Genomic DNA, 18,152 nt, shown 5'->3' with positions numbered 1-18,152 from the left:
ACCATTGGGCGCCAGGCTTTCCCCCGGAACTGGCGCAGCGTTTGAAGATTGTAGCAGAATTCGCCCAGACCAAGCACGTGACCGGAAGGAGGCGAGCGGAGCCGGCGCGGCCACGTGACAGGAGGGTGAGGGTGCGCGCGCCTGTTGGGCACGTGACCGCAGGGGAGGCGCGTTGAGCCGCCGAGGCAAACCGGGCACGCGACTGTTAGAGCAGGTTCTAACGCTGAAGATCGGTTCAGCCCCCCACCCCAATACAATACCGAGCAAATTGCGCGCGAAACAAAAAAAAACATTGCTTGACGCAGCAGTAAACACAACCCGTTTCCCCGAAAGGAGGACTGCAGGCTCCCGGCCCCGCGCGCCCGCTGTCGCCGCCTTCCCGCCCAGCCCATGACGTCACGCGGCTGGGTTTCAAACAAGAAAATGATTAACGGCCGTTTAACGGGCGGCCGCCTGAGAGCGGGGTCCGTGTGAGGAAAGTCCGTGAGAGGGGACACCGTGTGAGGGAGGGGACCGTGAGAGGGAGTCCGTGTGAGGGAGGAGTCCGTGAGAGGGGAGTCCGTGTGAGGGAGGAGTCCTTGAGAGGGGAGTCCGTGAGAGGGAAGACCGTGTGAGGGAGGAGTCCTTGAGAGGGGAGACCGTGTGAGGGAGGAGTCCTTGAGAGGGGAGACCGTGTGAGGGAGGAGTCCTTGAGAGGGGAGACTGTGTGAGGGAGGGGACCGTGAGAGGGAGGGGACACCGTCTGAAGAAAGTCCGTGTGAGGGAGGGGACACCGTGTGAATAAAGTCCGTGTGAGGGAGGGGAGACCGTGTGAATAAAGTCCGTGTGAGGGAGGGGACACCGTGTGAAGAAAGTCCGTGTGAGGGAGGGGACACCGTGTGAAGAAAGTCCGTGTGAGGGAGGGGACACCGTGTGAAGAAAGTCCGTGTGAGGGAGGGGACACCGTGTGAAGAAAGTCCGTGTGAGGGAGGGGACACCGTGTGAAGAAAGTCCGTGTGAGGGAGGGGACACCGTGTGAAGAAAGTCCGTGTGAGGGAGGGGACACCGTGTGAAGAAAGTCCGTGTGAGGGAGGGGACACCGTGTGAAGAAAGTCCGTGTGAGGGAGGGGGACACCGTGTGAAGAAAGTCCGTGTGAGGGAGGGGACACCGTGTGAAGAAAGTCCGTGTGAGGGAGGGGACACCGTGTGAAGAAAGTCCGTGTGAGGGAGGGGACACCGTGTGAAGAAAGTCCGTGTGAGGGAGGGGACACCGTGTGAAGAAAGTCCGTGTGAGGGAGGGGACACCGTGTGAAGAAAGTCCGTGTGAGGGAGGGGATATCGTGTGAAGAAAGTCCGTGTGAGGGAGGGGACACCGTGTGAAGAAAGTCCGTGTGAGGGAGGGGGACACCGTGTGAAGAAAGTCCGTGTGAGGGGGGAGTCCGTGTGAGGGAGGGGACCGTGAGAGGGGGGAAAGTCCGCATGAAAAGATGTCGGAAGACGAGGAAGAATCCCCGCGCCATCGTCCAGATACGGGAGATGAAACGGATGATAACCTGGACATGGACGAGCTGAGGTCGGACATACCTCTGGGCCGGATGGGTTTGCCTCTCCGCAAGAAGATAACCAGAGGGTCGATGGGGTCAGGCGAGGGGAGAATTACTGCGCGCACTCGCAGGTCCAGCGTGTTTGAGGAGAACGCGGTAGGTGCCCGGCCCTGCCCATCGAGTCTGCGCCGGCTCTTTCGAAGAGCAATCCAGTCAGTCCCACTCTTCCCCCTCCCCTCTTTCCCCACAACCCTGCAATTTTTTCTCCAAGTATTTATCCAATTCCCTTTTGAAGGCTACTATTGAATCTGTATCCACCACCCTTATGCAAGTGGAGAAATTCTAACTTTTGGTAAAGAGAGAGAGCAACAGTTGTGAGCAAACAAGGATAGGTCTCCTGCCAAGATGCTTGCACAGGAGGAAGATTTAGGTCCATCTTCATCTTGCAGAGTGAGTCAACAACGCACATTTGTGTAGCACCTTTCACACAAAATCTGCAAGCTGCTCTGCAGGAAGAAGATAGGGAAGAAAAACACCAATCGAATGGACACCTCATTACCCGATTGGACGATTCTTGACTGTCAGTCAAAATATGGGGTTGCCAACTCTAGTTGGACATATTCCTGGAGGTGCCATCACGTGGCCTCTCTCCTCCAACCACCCCCCCACACTCCCGCTATTTATTAACCCAACATGTCCACTCTGGCGAAGCACTGCTTTCCCATGCCAATTGAAAAGCTACTGGACTCTTCATTACCCAATTTGATCATTCTTGACTGTCAGTCTAACTGCCTTTTTCCCCACCTCCAATATATTTGTAACTAGTAAATAAAAGTGTTCAGAATCTGAGACTCCCAAAGCTGGGAAACATACTATTGGTTAATAGTAACTGGTGGCTTTTCATTTAGATTTGTGATCTGAATTTCCGCAGGGCTAGTTCTGGCAAGGGACCGGTAGCCCACCCCAAAAGAAACCGTTTTGGTAATTATGGGTTACTGGTTGTTTTGGGGGGATTTCCTAGTCTTCCGCCAGAGTTATGGTGGGAGACCAAGAGACCCCATTGCAAAATTTCAGAACCTTCACATTTTTGCAAAAACGGTAATAAACATTTTTGTGAACAAGACTTTTTTTCAAAATACAACAGAAGTACTATGAATTTAAAAAGTACATCCCATAGACTTACCTTTCCCTTTAATCACTACACAGACTTTTATATTCTTATTTGCACCTGCCAGTCAAACTACTAATAGATCTGGTAAAAAAAATCATGCTTGTGAAGCAGCTACATCAGTCTGAAATGTTCCATAAACCTATCTTTTTCTGTTAGAATAGGTTTTTCAAATAAGCTTTACTGGACAGGTTGCTTGTGACTTTGTATATGTCTATTTTTTTCTACTAGGCTGTTTTTGATGTGTTGTCAAGTCAACTTTTCTTATATCCATTCTACAAATTATTAAGCATTTTCAGCAACAAAATGATTTTAGATGAATAATAAAAAAAAGTAAATGGCATACAGTATGCAAGAATATTATACTGGAAAACCTAATTATTAACAACTTTCTTTCTGAGTGAAGTTTCATGAGATCCTAAAGGAAAGGCTACATGATACCATCCTTCAAGTTGTGCATGCAGATAAGAGTGAACTGGAGGAAGAAGACGACGATGTTTTTGAAGAACCTTTAACGTGGAAACCTAGTCTGGTGAAACATAAAGTGGCTAATACCTATAAAATGGTTCCAGATAAGGAATTTGATTTTGCTGCAGTCGCAAGAAGGGTAGATGAGCTTTTAAAGGTAAATGTACAATGCAGGATAGCTTTTTAAAAAAGCTTGACATTTTATGAAAGCTATTTTACTGTGTTTGAAAGATCTGTTCTCATCAGTGTCTCAAGAATAGGACACATGAAGTATGAAGCTATTTCTCATGGAGATTCCATAATAAGGCGAGAGGGTCAGCACAGGACCTTCTACTAAACACATGACACCACGATTTCACTACAAGCAACCATACCTACTAATAGTATATTACAACAGTTTATAGAATCATAGAATGGTTACAGCACAGAAGCAGGCCATTTAGCCCGTCGAGCCCGTGCCTGCTCTGCAAGAGCACCTCAGCCAGTCCCACCCTGCCCTTTTCCTGTAGCCCTGCAATTTTTTTTCCTTCAGGTACTTATACAATTCTGCCTCCACCACCCTTTCAGGCAGTGCATTCCAGATCCTAACTACTCGCGTAAAAAAGTTTTCCTCATGTCATCTTTGGTTCTTTTGCCAATCACCTTAAATCTGTGTCCCTGGTTCTCGACCCCTCTGCCAATGGGAACAGTTTCTCTCTGTCTAGACCCCTCATGATTTTGAACACCTCTATCAAATCTCCTCTCAACCTCTGCTCTAAGGAGAACAACCCCAGCTTCTCTAGTCTATCCACGTAACTGAAGTCCCTCATCCCTGGAATCATTCTAGTAAATCTTTTCTGCACCCTCTCTAAAGCTTTCACATCCTTTCTAAAGTGCAGTGCCCAGAATTGGACACAATACTCCAGTTGAGGCCGAACCAGTGTTTTATAAAGATTCATCATAGCTTCCTTGCTTTTGTACTCTATTTATGAAGCCCAGGATCCCGTATGCTTTTTTAACTGCTTTCTCAACCTGCCCTGCCACCTTCCAACGATTTGTGTACATATACCTCCAGGTCTCTGTTCATACACCCCCTTTAGGATTCTACCCTTTAGTTTATGTTGCCTCTCCTCATTCTTCCTACCAAAATGTATCACTTTGCATTTTTCTGCGTTAAATTTCATCTGCCACGTGTCCGCCTGTTACATCGTTATATTATCACATCGTTAAATGGAACTACTTGTTACATTGTTATATGGAACTACTTTGGTTAGTGCATTTATACTGCTATGTGGCACACTGTGTCAGGCAGTGCACACTGTGTCAGGCAGTGCACAGTGCAAGGTCGGACATCTTGTATCACTCCGCACCATGCGGCAGCAACATCATGAAAGCACTGAGTAAAAGCTGTAAACTAAAATGAGTTAAAAGTGTCTGTATTACATAGTAATAAGAACACAAGGGGACACAACATGGTGGCAGCAGTATAAGTGAGTACAACTTGTGCCATACGAACTGAATAAGATGAAAAGTGAATATATGAGCTGATCGTGAGTGCCGGTGTCTGCGTGATTGAGCGTGAATCGTACGGGCAACTAAGATGGCGGCTGCTGCTGCACTGACTGCGCAAATGCAACCCCTCATGAACTGGGAAGCCGACGATATAGTAGAGGCATTCCGCAAGTTCAAACAGAAATGTGACCTTACATTCAAAAGCTTCCTGAAGGGTACTGCCGACGAGGAAAAGGTTAGTTACGTTCTGTTGTGGGCAGGAGAAAAAGGTCTAGATTTGTATAATAGCTGGGGTTTGACTGAAGAGGATAAGGAAAACCCTGCGACAATCTTTGAGAAATTCAGCAACCATCTAGAGCCTAAATCCAATCACCGTATACACAGATACAAATTCCAGAGTCTAAGACAGGAACTCGGTGAAACAATTGACAATTTCATAACAAGGCTGAGAAATGAAGCCAGCAAGTGTGCATTTAAGGAAATGGAAGAAAGGCTTGTGGACCAGCTGATATGGGGGTCAGCGCATGCAGAGGTACAAAAAGCCCTGATAGGGAAAGAAAAGCTCAAAATAACAGAGGCTATAGATACTGCGAGAGCCATGAAGCAGCAAATGAGAATGCTGATTTCTCAAATGGCTGACATGCGGATGGCTTCTGAGATGGACAACAGAGTGGATACAGTGAGAGAAAAGTACAACACACAAAGATATGCACATGACAATGGGAGAAGCACATGACAACGGGAGAAACGTGCAGAAACTGTGGAAGGCCGCATGATTATACAGACAGGAGGAAATGTCCAGCATATGGAACAAGCTGCAATGCATGTGGCAAACTAAACCACTGGGAAAAGAGGTGTAGAACGAAGAAAGAAGGAACATACATTAAAAACAAAGGCAGACAGCAGAACCAGAGAAAGAAACACAATATCCATGCCATGGATGAGCAGGATGATGATGATTATGGTCATGACAATACACTAAACATCGAAACCATAAAGGTACAGCTTCACGAGATGTCCAGAGCGGAAAATGCTCTGAGGAGAGAATTGCACACCATCATCCAAATCGAAAAGAGGATCAAAGGTCAGCCCACAACCATCAACTTAAAGTTGAAGCTGGACACAGGGGCTCAGAGCAACATTCTCCCATTGAGACTGTACCAGCAGATCTTTCCTGAAAACTTGAGAGAAGATGGCTACCCGAAAAACGGTTGTTTAAAGGCAAGTAATGTCACGCTGACAGCATACGGGGGGAGTGAGATTAAACAACTCGGAATAACCTTTGTCAAAGGGACACATAAAAGAAAGAACATCAACTGCATGTTCTATGTCACCGACACTGAGGGGCCAGCGATCCTGGGATTAAACAGCTGTGAGAAGTTGAGATTGATCTCAGTGAATCACGAGCTGACGGAAACGTCACTGAGGATAGACAGCAACACCCTGCTGGAGAATCGCCCACAAATCAAGAGTAAAAAAGACTTGATAGACATGTATCCGGAATGTTTTGATGATACAGTGGGATGTTTTGGAGATTTCCAATACCACATCACCATCGATCCAGAGGTAAAGCCCATTATCCATGCTCCACGAAAAGTACCCATCGAGCTGAAGACAAAGCTTGAAAGAGAGCAAAAGGAGATGGAAGAAAAGGGAGTGATCGTAAAGGTCACTGAACCCACAGACTGGGTAAACTCAATTATGGTACGAGAAAAGCCAAACGGACGTCTCAGAATATGTTTGGACCCCAAAGATCTAAACCAGGCGATAAAGAGGGACCACTACCCCACCCCAACGCTAGAGGAGATTACGCCATCACTGGCAGGAGCCAAGGTTTTCTCAAAACTAGATGCCAGAAATGGATATTGGAACGTGAAGCTGGATGAGGAATCAACAACACTGACAACATTCAACACACCATTTGGGCGTTACAAATTCCTGCGGCTACCATTCGGGTTAAAGGCCAGTCAAGATATCTTTCAACAGAAAGTAGACGAGCCATATAGAGGCTAGGAATAGCTGATGATATTCAGATCTATGGAGCAGATGAAAGAGACCATGATATGCACCTCCATGAGGCCATGGAGTGTACCAGGAAGGCTGGCATCAAGTTAAATGCCGATAAGTGCATAGTTAAAGTCAAGGAATGCCAATTCTTCGGTATGATTTACACACCAGAGGGAGTCAAGCCAAATCCTGAGAAGATTGCGGCGATTGCTGAAATGAAACCACCCAAAGATAAGAAAGAGCTGAGGAGTTACCTCGGCTTGATCCAATACATGAGTTCTTTCATCCCAAACATGTCGGAACATACAACAAATCTCAGAGAGCTAATGAAAGAAGACGCTGAATACCAGTGGCCTGAATCACACAAAAGGAATTTCAAACAGCTTAAAGAACTGTTGTGCAAAGAAACAAGTCTGTCATATTATGACAGAAGAAAACCAGTCACTCTGCAAGTAGACGCTTCTACCAGAGGACTAGGGGCAGCTCTTGTGCAGGAAGGAAAGCCAATAGCTTTCACATCAAAGGCCTTGACGTTAGTCGAGACGAGATACGCCAATATAGAAAGAGAACTATTAGCAGTAGTGTATGGATGCGAGAAATTCCATACATACCTGTATGGAAGGCAGTTTACAATAGAGAGTGACCATCGTCCACTAGAACAGATCTATAAGAAGAATCTGTGCAAAGCACCTGCAAGACTGCAAAGACTACTTCTAAGGCTCCAAAGCTATGACTTCACGCTTAAATATAAGCCAGGAAAGGAAATGGTGCTAGCAGATGCGTTGTCTCGATTGTCACCATATGAGAAACACGAGGTGGAGGGTCTAACAGTAAAAATCCACCACCTAGTGAGTGTTACCCCTACAAAGCTCAGTCAAATCAGAGATGAGACTAGCAAAGATGAGGAATTGCAACTACTCACACAACAAGTGATACAGGGGTGGCCGGAGAGAATCTAGCAGGTACAGGCGACAATTCGTCAATACTAGACGATTAGAGACGATATTGCAGTAGAAGACGGTATTCTCCTTGCTGGATCGAGGATCATCGTGCCAAAGACGATGCAGACAGAACTTCTCCATCTAATACATGAAGGCCACATGGGAATGGAGAAATGCAAGCTGAGAGCCAGATTAGCTGTATACTGGATAGGCATGTACAAAAATATCGAACAGATGGTTTCTGCATGTGGTATATGCCAGAAATGCAGAAATGCACAACAGAAAGAGGAGATGATACCTAGTGAAATACCGTCAAGACCATGGCACACTGTTGGGGCAGATCTCTTCATGTGCAATCAAGAATGGTATCTCATAGTGGCAGATTACTATTCCAAGTTTCCTTTTGTGAGAAGGATGAAAGATCTGAGAGCCACAACTACCACCAGAATTGCAAAGAGCTTGTTTGCTGAACAAGGAATCCCGGAAAAGGTAATCTGTGACAATGGAACCCAATTCACATCGAGTGAATTCAGAGCTCTGGCAGAAAAGTATGGGTTCAAAATAGTAACCTCATCCCCACATTTCCCAAGGGGACACAGGTTCATCGAAAGACAGATCCAGACTGTCAAGAGAACTCTCATCAAAAGTAGTGAGATGGGGGAAGACCAAGACCTTGCCCTCCTATCACTCAGATCAACACCACTGAAAGCAGACATGAAATCACCTGCGGAATTGCTGAATGGGAGGAAGTTTAAGACTACCCTACCAGCAAAAATACATCCTCCCCAGGACCAGGAGGATTTCAGACAGAAGCTGGCAGAAGCACAAGTCGTAGGGAGCAAATATTACGACAAACATGCAAAGATGCTACCGGAATTGCTGAATGGGCAATCAGTGCATGTGCAAGACCCAGTGTTGAAAACCTGGAATCCAGCCAAGGTCATTGGAAAAGCTGATACTCCAAGATCCTACTTCGTAGAGACCGAACCTGGTAACCAATACAGACGGAACAGACTCCACATCAGACCTTCACCTGAACTGGTTAGGCAGCAGACAACATCAGCAACATTGACAACACCAGCTACTACAAGCAGTACAATGCCAGAAACAAGCGCCACAGATCAAACAACCACAAACATGCACATTCCAACTCCAAGTGCGACAGCAACAACAAGAAGAGCGGAACACACCAAAACACCGCAGAGAGGAGTGGTCACCACCAAATGCACAAGATGGAGGGACAACATCCAACCACCTGAGCGATATCGCGAATAAGAAAAGAAAACTCACGATTCTTTGTATTTGATAATAATAGTTTAGATATAATGGGCTAAAAATTCGTTGGAGGCGCAAACGGGGCGCCCAGATCACCTGGGCGCAAAAGTTACCACCGCGATCGGAGCATTAGCGACCACCAGAAATTCAGTGTGAACGCCCCAAGAGGGACGCGGGGCGCTGCTCGAGGCGCCCCGCGTCCCTCTTGGGGCACTCAAACTGAATATCGCAGCGCAACGTGCTGCAGCGCCACACACTGCGGCACGGCGCGCTGCGGTACTGCAGGCCCTCCTCCCGTTCTTAAGGGGGAGGGGCCTGCACCAGCGCGATACGCGATCGCGACTGCCGGCAAAAGAGCCCGGCACCAAGGAGAAGTGCCGGGCTCTCGGAAAACAGCCGGCAATGCCGCGGGGGGCGATCAGGAGGCCGGGGACGGAGGTGCTGGCTGGCGGCCGCCGGAAAAAACGGCTGCCGCGCACCTCCACCTTAAGTTGCGCCTCTGCCGCCACAGGTAGACCCCGTGAACCGGCTGCCATTTGTGAACGGCGCTACAGAGGCGGTCGCTGCCTAATATCGAGTTCGGGGCGGTACCGGGGTACTGCGCACTCCGATGACATCATCGGAGGCGGCGCAGCGCAACAGGTTAACGCAGCCAGTAGCGCCCCAGCTGAATATCACGGGAGGCGTGGCCAGTGGCGCTAAAGCCACTGACTGCCCTCTTTAGGTGCTAACTGGTGGCGCTACCCACCGAATTTCTAGCCCAATATCTTTTAAATTAAATTAAATTAAATTTCATGTTTTAGTGTTTTGAGAAAGAGGGATGTTACATCGTTATATTATCACATCGTTAAATGTTACATTGTTACATTGTTATATGGAACTACTTTGGTTAGTGCATTTATACTGCCATGTGGCACACTGTGTCAGGCAGTGCACAGTGCAAGGTCGGACATCTTGTATCACTCCGCACCATGCGGCAGCAACATCATGAAAGCACTGAGTAAAAGCTGTAAACTAAAATGAGTTAAAAGTGTCTGTATTACATAGTAATAAGAACACAAGGGGACACAACACCGCCCATTTCACCAACCTGTCTATGTCTTCTTGAAGTCTATCACTATCCTCCTCACTGCTCACTATACTTCCAAGTTTTGTGTCATTTACAAATTTTGAAATTGTGCCCTGTACACCCAAGCCCACGTCAATATATATCGAGAAAAGCAGTGGACCTAGTACGGACCCCTGGGAAACACCACTGTATACCTTCCTCCAGTCCAAAAAACAACTGTTCACCACTACTCTCTGTTTCCTGTCACTTATCCATGCTGCCACTGTCCCTTTTATTCCATGGGCGTCATCTTTGCTGGCAAGCCTATTATGTGGCACTTTGGGACGTCCATGTACATCATGTCAACCGCTTTGCCCTCATCAACCCTCTCTGTTACCTCATGTCAGTGTCAGTTGTGGCTCAGTGGGTAGCACACTCGCCTCTGAGTCAGAAGGTTGTGGGTTCAGGTCCCACTCCAGGGACTTGAGCACATAAAGCTAGGCTGACACTCCAGTGCAGTGCTGAGGGAGTGCTGCACTGTTGGAGGTGCTGTCTTTCAGATGAGATGTTAAACCGAGGCCCCGTCTGCTTTCGCATGTGGACGTAAAAGATCCTATGGCACTATTTTGAAGAAGAGTAGGGGAGTTATCCCCGGTGTCCTGGCCAATATTTCTCCCTCAACCAACATAATAAAAGCAGATTATCTGGTCATTTTCATATTGCTGTTTGTGGGAGCTTGCTGTGTGCAAATTGGCTGCCGCATTTCCCACATTACATCAGTGACTACACTTCAAAACGTACTTCATTGGCTGTAAAGCGCTTTGAGACGTCCGGTGGTCATGTAAGGCACTATATAAATGTAGGTCTTTTTTCATCAAAAAATTCGATCAAGTTAGTTAAACACAATTTGCCTTTAACAAATCCATGCTGGCTTTCCTTAATTAATCCACACTTGTCCAAGTGACTGTTAATTTTGTCCCTGATTATCATTTCTAAAAACGTTCCCACTACCGAGGTTAAGCTGACTGGCCTGTAGTTGCTGGGTTTATCCTTACAACCTTTTTTGAACAAGGGTGTAACATTTGCAATTCTCCAGTCCTCTGGCACCACCCCCGTATCTAAGGAGGATTGGAAGATTATGGCCAGTACCTCTGCAATTTACTCCTTAACTTTCCTCATCATCCCAGGATGCATCCTATCCGGTCCTGGTGACTTATCAACTTTAAGTACAGACAGCCTTTCTAGTGTTCATTGAAACTCTTAAAATTGGACCAATAGATATCCAGGCGTTGTTCACGGGGAGTTAGAGGTTTCACTGTTTCAAGGGCGTGCTGGGATGTGGAAATGGAGGAGGGGTGTACATATTAGTGAAACAGCTTGGGAAAAAGTTTATAAAAGATCTCTGCAGAAATAGTGAAGTGAGTGTTTTTTGATGCGGGCAAAATAATGTTTTCCGTAATCATAGATAAATAAAGAAACCTCCATGTAATATGGGGCCTCTCCTCTTTACTATCGATCTCTTTAGGGTATGGCTTTTTATTGTGAAGGACAAGAAGTATATAAAACTTTCATTTAATTATTTGCAACTTTCCTTCTGTACCAATTGGCCCCGATATTTGCGGGGGTGGGGGGAAGGAGATCTGGATGGGAAACCCGGAAGTCATGCAGATATTAAGTGCTGGACGTCTTTTAAGTTTTTTCTGCAACTTTCCGTCAGCCTGATTGATGGGTTAAAATTGGGGTTAAAATTACCCCCAATATCTCTGCAACAGTTCTTAGTGTGTTTAAGCTGAATCTGCACTGGAATTCAATGTCTAGAACATCGACATGGTAAGCACAATGAAAGCTGCTCTTGACAGGTCCTTCCACCATGCTTAAAACTGATGACTGCCGTATAGCTGAGTAAACCTTGAGATTTAGAATGACAACTGCTGAAATGCATTAGCTGGAAGGCTGGGTATGAGAACATGCCCTCATACATTCAGTGCCTACCATGATTGGGCTGCAGAGAGGCAGTCGTCTGTTGTTGAAGCTCTATACCTTTACCTGGTAGAATTACCATTCATTGGGGTATGGGGTGTCTCTATGCTATGGTCAGGAGGATGATGGCATTGCATTCGCATGCCATGGTGAGCTGTGCTGCTCACCATGCAGCCGATGTTGAGGTGGAATTTAGTTACATCTTTAGTAACACTGGATGCCAGGAATACCCATCCCTAATGTGTAGCTTTGCTTGGGCCATGGGGGGAGGGGCGGGAATTTGACATTTCAAAGTTTGGTCCAGCAATACATTTGATCGCAGAGTAAAACTAGCATAAAAAGACAGCCATGCTTTAAAAAAAATTATGATTGAGGCCTACTGGCGCTGCGACAAAGTACCACAGCAAAATTCCTCCCACACCAGTCAGGGTGGCCTGACCCTGGGACTTCTGGCAGTGTCAAGGGTATCGGGAGTGTGCGGCCAGAAGTTCCATTCCACTCCAAATCTGCCCCACTCCAGCCTCCCTTAGAATTTACAAACATACAAAAATGACAAGAGAGGGAGGTGGAGTGGTTTAGGGAGGGAATTCCAGTGCTGATGGCTGAAGGCACAGCTGCCAATGTTGGGGTGAAGAGAATGGCGAATGCACAAGAGGCTAGAGTTGTAGGAATGCCGAGTTCTCGGAGGGTTGTAGGGCTGGAAAAGATTACAGAGATAGGGAAGTACAAAGCCTTGAAGGAATTTAAACATATGGATGAGAATGTTAAATTTGAGGAACTTGGAGCCAATGTGGCTTAGCGGGCACAGTGTGGTAATGGGTAAGTGGGACATGGTTTGGGATAGGATATGGGCAGCAGAGTTTCGGATCAACTGATGTTCCTGGAGGATTGCAGGCCAGCCAGGGGAGCATGAGAATAGTCAAACATGTAACGGATGTGTCAATAGGAATGGGCAGTGGAGCTCCGTTCATTACAGACTGCTGAGCTGAAACTATTAGCGGAAGCATATTAAACCTCTTCCATTGTTAAAAAGATAATTCACATAAGTCTGCTTGCCACCAGTGGTGTCAATTGGAAAAAACACCCTGTAACGTTTTGATTACACTGTTCACTGTATTTTGCACTGATAGCATAAGGAGAAATGTAAAACTGTTTTAATTTCTATTTTCTAGAAATTGAAATTGTTTAGCATTGATGAAAGGCAATAACAAGTTTTATTTATTTTTTACAGGATAAACTAAAATATACGGGATTTGATATTAACAATTGTAAGGCACTGACTCTTTCCCTTTCTGATGACATAAGAGCAATAGCAAAAGAATTGGCACCTGATCGATTTAAATTAATCGCTAGAGTTTTCTTTGGAGAATTGAAAAATCAAGGTTTAATGGTAAGTAAAAAAAATTCAAATTGACAATACTTAAGCACATTTATTTAAAAGTGAATGAATATGTATTACTGTGGATACAGTGACCGTGAATTTAATGGAGGAGGCGGGATTCGGGCGGGACAGCTGGTTTCCGGGTTCTGGTCCCGCTCCCAGCTGCATCCCTCTGCAGACGTGATTTTCCCTTGATTGGCCTTGTTACCGGCCAATTAACGGGAAGCGGGTCTGATGACGTCATTTGATGATGTATTTCCTTAAAGGGACCATGTCCATATGGAGTTTGATAGTTGTTCTGTCAGTGTTTGACAGCATTGAGGTACTGCAAGCACTGCACAAAGGTGGACGCTTAGAGTCATAGAGTTTTACAGCACAGAAAGAGGCCCTTCGGCCCATCGTGTCTGCGCCGCCCATCCATCCCTGTCCAGTCTAATCCCATTTTCCAGCATTTGGTCCATAGCCTTGTATGCAATGGCATTTCAAGTGCTCATCCAAATGCTTCTTGAATGTTGTGAGGGTTCCTGCCTCTACAACCCTTTTAGGCATTGAGTTCCACATTCCAACCACCCTCTGGGTGAAAAAGTTCCTCCTCAAATCCCCTCTAAATCTCCTGCCCCTTACCCTGAATCTATGCCCCCTTGTTATTGACCCCCCTACTAAGGGGAAAAGTTCCTCTTTGTCTACCCAGGCTCTCCAATGACTCCCTCCATATGCTTATGGAGGGAGTCACAGCACACAGGGAGGTTCTTTTCCCTTCCAAGGGCAGAAGAGGCCTCCCCAGGACAACTTACCTTGCACCTCCACCCAACCCTCTATCTACTTTATCACTTCCCCATCTCACTAGTTACCCCTCACACTCACCCTCATCCTACTCAAGCATACCAACTAACAATACACAAGGATAGGCACTTGAGAGGTTTAGCCAATGTCCATGTGAAGTTTCTGGTAATGTTACAGTGAAATCTCTTTTTCAAAAAGTGCCCCTTATTGGACAGATCTGAGCGCTCCTTGAGAAGTGTCTTACTGAGTTCCAGTGATTGTTCAGTTATAACTCCGCCCCCCCCACTATAGTGATGAGTGTGCATGGAATGGCTTGGACATTAAAGGGATGCTTCACAGTGCTGGTGTGGGATGGTGTCAACCTGGCGCATCATGTGGCAGTCAGGGTTTACAGCATCAAGTGAAGAAAATCTGGCCATGGTGATGCCATCGCTGGCCTCCTGAACAGCAATTTTGTCAGGGACTGATGCCCTGTGTGCAGTGCAGCATCAGGTGATGGCGGAGAAGGTTGGTGATGTTGGTGGTGTTGGGGCTGATCGTGGAAGGATTCGGAGGACCAAGGTCTGATTGTTTCATTGGCTCTGATGTTGCTGCAATAGATGGCAGCTGCAGGTGAGATGACAGCGATCTGTCAATGGTGAGAGGGGTTCTCCCAATGAGGTGGCACTGGACATACAGTTGGATCTAAAAACTTGTAAGCTAAAGAATACTCTATATGTATTAAAAATGCAGTAACTAACATTTTCTGCCCTCTGAAACTCACCATCTACAACAGGCCATCCTTTACACCACTTCTGCAGCTGTCAGCTTTTCACAAACATCAGAGCAGACTCAAAACATGCCAGATTGAGCTGGCGTGTTCCCCGAACAACGGGTAACCCGTGGGGGAGAAGGTAAAATTAGAAGTAAGCCTCAGTGTACTCTTAACAAGCCATTTAAGTAGCTGAATTGTATCCTCCGCTGACAGACCCGACACCTGGGAGACTCGCATGGAGGCGGGTTGACAGCGGGTTTCCTACCCAAACCCGCCCCCCTCAGCGCTATTAAATTCACGGCCAATATATGGAGAAGTCAGTGATGCAGTTTTATGATCTCTTTCGTCACATGGTGATAGTTTGTCTATGTTTGATCACACAGGTGACATTAAGCTGTACCTTTAAACATTAAAGACCATATTTTCCTCATTTTGCAATTAAGTGGTTAATTTCCCCGATATTAACAAACATAAATCAAAATGGCAGTCGCGTGCAATTTTGGAATGGATGAACTGCAATACAAATTGGATAGCAGAACAAAAGAAAACCTCTGATAATAATTGCACTACTGAAGCAACTAAATTGCAACCTGGGAAAATGTTCAATTTATTGATACAGTTGTTCAGGCAACATTGGAAAACTCAATGGACCCAGTGATGTACTTGATTTAATAGCTGCTAGAATCTGTTCCCCTAGTAATGGGCACAAGAGAAAAATATAGGACCTGATATATTTGAGGGTTTCTAATTAAGGAAACAAATCCTTACAAACTTAAAATAGTATGTAAAATCAGAGTCTGTAAATGTAAATCAGAATGCTATCGTCATCTCACAAGATCCCAGAATCGCGAGCAGGAAGCACGCACACACTTCTGGCCAAAAGTGCGGCAACTGCCATATTGGATAAGGACAAACAAGAGGCTTCCTTCACCCATGCCTGAGTAAGGCATTAGGCTCTTTGCATATTTAAATAATAACACCTGCTCCAACATTGTTTTTTTTCCTGAGGCAGCGCCTCTGAATGTGGAGCCGGGGTGGGGGGTGGCAGGAATGCTCCTCTCAACCCACTTTAAAGGACCTGATCACCACTGTGTTTCCATTAAGTGGATTTCAGATCAGCATTTATACTCAGTAATATTCTGTGAAAATATTTAACTTAAATGAAAACTACACAGCTCTTAAAATACTGTCTCCTTAGACCCCCCTCTCCCCCTCCTCCTCCCCCTCCCCCCTCCTCCTCCCCCTCCTCCCCCTCCCCCTCCTCCCCCCCTCCTCCTCCCCCCTCCTCCCTCCCCTCCTCCTCCTCCCCCCCTCCTCCTCCTCCTCCCCCCTCCTCCTCCTCCTCCCGCCTCCTCCCCCTCCTCCTCCCTCCTCCTCCCCCTCCCCTCCCCCTCTTCCCACCCCTCCTCCCCTCCCCTCCCTCCCTCCCCCTCCCTCCCCCCTCCCTCCTCCCTCTCCCCCTCCCTCCTCCCTCTCCCCCTCCCTCCTCCCTCTCACCCTCCCTCCTCGCTCTCCCCCTCTCTCCCTTCCTCCCCCCCCTCGCTTCCCCCCTCCTCCCTTCCCCCCCTTCCCTTCCCCCCTCCCTTCCCTTCCCCCCTCTCTCCCCCCTTCCCCCATCTCTCCCTTCCCCCTCTCTCCCTTCCCCCCTCTCCCTTCCCCCCTCTCGCTTCCCCCCCTCCCTTCCCCCTCCCTCCCTCTCCCCTCCCCCCCCTCCCCCCTCCTCCTCCTCCTCCCGCCCCTCCTCCTCCTCCCCCTCCCCCTCCCCTCCTCCTCTCCCCCCCTCCTCCCCCCTCCTCCCCCTCTTCCCACCCCTACTCCCCTCCCCTCCCCTCCTCCTCTCCCTCCCTCCCTCCCCTCCCCCTCCTCCCCTCCCCTCCTCCTCCCTCCTCCCCTCCCTCCCCCTTCCTCCTCCCCTCTCCCTTCCCCCTCTCGCTTCCCCCCTCTCCCTTCCCCCTCTCGCTTCCCCCCCTCTCCCTTCCCCCCTCTCCCTTCCCCCCCTCCTCCCTTCCCCCCTCCTCCCTTCCCCCCCTCCTCCCTTCCCCCCTCCTCCCTTCCCCCCTCCTCCCTTCCCCCTCCTCCCTTCCCCCTCCTCCCTTCCCCCCTCTCCCTTTCCTCCCTCCCTCCCTCCCCTCCCCCTCCCTCCCCTCCCCCCTCTCCCTTCCCTCCCCCCCTCCCTCCCCCTCCCTCCCCTCCCTCCCCTCCCTCCCCTCCCCCTCCTCCCCCCTCCCTCCCCTCCCCCTCCTCCCCCCTCCCCTCCTCCCCCTTCCCCCTCCCTCCCCTCCCCTCCCCCTCCTCCTCCCCTCCCCCCTCCCCCCCCGTATTAAGAATAACAGTTGTAAAAAAAAGTAGATTTATGAGTAAATTTAGTACTAAAACAACTTGATTTATTGATAAATTCTTGACCAGATTTTTATGTTGAATTAAGAATGCGCAACACATTGTTTTTGGAATGATAGCTTTATATGTCAATCTCAACAGATTTTACTTTAATTCTACAGATTGCCAGCAGATTTCTGTGGGATCCAGAACATGACAGTTGGTGTGCAAGTCTCTTTCAAACCACTACATTTTTTGTAGTGGGAACTGTGTATGCTGTATATTTTGAGTAGCAGTACTGTAATCAAATGTTCACCATTTATTTGAAAATTTAAAAGAGCTGTTTAAAAAGTTGCACTGTATGTTGCTGTAGAAACTAAACCTAAAATTAACAATGTATGCATGCTTCAAAGGGGATTGTTTTGACGAAATGCAAAACGTCATCTGTACTTTTGAAAAGGTTTTTCTGTTATTGAGACTTAGCCATTTTGTGTTCGAGTAACTATTTCACAATAGAAATAAAATTACAAAATTTGCAATCATCTGTAGATAGATTTTGCATCACTTTATGAAAACTGTAAATTCACATGCAGTAAACAAATGTTACCTTTCAACACAAGACACCGATGGAAAATATCACATAGACTGCTCCCTGAATGTTGTCCATTATTTTCCTTTTGCATCTTAATCTGTAGATTAACTCCAAACAACTTTACTCTGAGATGCATTCCAAGAACTGGTGAAAGACACTTATTCCTGTTTCCAATGGTTTACCCTATTATAGAATCATAGAATAGTACAGCACAGAAGGAGGCCATTCGGCCCATCGAGTCTGCGCCGGCTCTTTCGAAGAGCAATCCAGTCAGTCCCACTCCCTGCTGTTTCCCCATATCCCTGCAATTTTTTCTCCTTCAAGTATTTATCCAATTCCCTTTTGAAGCCTACTATTGAATCTGTATCCACCGCCCTATCAGGCAGTGCATTCCAAATCCTAACCACTCACTGCGTAAAAATGTT

The 18,152-nt window shown here is 47.2% G+C and overlaps 2 protein-coding genes across 5 annotated transcripts in view; one reads left to right on the top strand and one right to left on the bottom strand.

The window, feature by feature from the left end:
- The window catches only part of LOC147120922 (endoplasmic reticulum membrane-associated RNA degradation protein-like), a 36,098-nt gene extending 35,987 nt beyond the window's left edge, over positions 1–111 (bottom strand). For all 3 annotated transcript variants that reach the window (XM_085979569.1, XM_085979585.1, XM_085979593.1), the window contains exon 1: positions 3–111. The gene's annotated coding sequence lies outside the window, so the exon portion shown is untranslated. The remainder of the gene's footprint in view (positions 1–2) is intronic.
- Positions 112–174: 63 nt separating this feature from the next.
- Positions 175–17,677, top strand: LOC147120921 (dynein light chain Tctex-type protein 2-like). Of its 2 annotated transcripts, XM_085979620.1 has the most exons (5): positions 175–1,679; positions 3,098–3,316; positions 13,133–13,291; positions 15,656–15,760; positions 17,318–17,408. In XM_085979620.1, the coding sequence occupies exons 1-4, from the start codon at positions 1,467–1,469 to the stop codon at positions 15,758–15,760; spliced, it is 696 nt and encodes a 231-aa protein (XP_085835746.1). In that variant the 5' UTR covers positions 175–1,466; the 3' UTR covers positions 17,318–17,408. The 2 variants fall into 2 exon arrangements, with proteins under 2 accessions (XP_085835746.1, XP_085835737.1); XM_085979611.1 differs by lacking the exon at positions 15,656–15,760 and having other exon boundaries at positions 186–1,679; positions 17,318–17,677.
- Positions 17,678–18,152: the final 475 nt, after the last annotated feature.

Source organism: Somniosus microcephalus, chromosome 3 (genome assembly GCF_052327205.1).
Source record: "Somniosus microcephalus isolate GS21.2 chromosome 3, FLI_Smic_1.0, whole genome shotgun sequence".
Taxonomy (NCBI): Eukaryota; Metazoa; Chordata; class Chondrichthyes; order Squaliformes; family Somniosidae; genus Somniosus; species Somniosus microcephalus.
This window is presented reverse-complemented; position numbering and strand designations above follow the sequence as displayed.

What these genes read in the sequence shown, in the direction of transcription:
- LOC147120921 (XM_085979611.1), top strand. Translation starts at nt 1,467, where the DNA reads ATGTCGGAAGACGAGGAAGAATCCCCGCGCCATCGTCCAGATACGGGA. An exon ending in GCGTGTTTGAGGAGAACGCG is followed by an intron (nt 1,680 to 3,097) that starts GTAGGTGCCCGG and finishes TTCTGAGTGAAG; the next exon opens with TTTCATGAGATCCTAAAGGA. An exon ending in GGGTAGATGAGCTTTTAAAG is followed by an intron (nt 3,317 to 13,132) that starts GTAAATGTACAA and finishes TATTTTTTACAG; the next exon opens with GATAAACTAAAATATACGGG.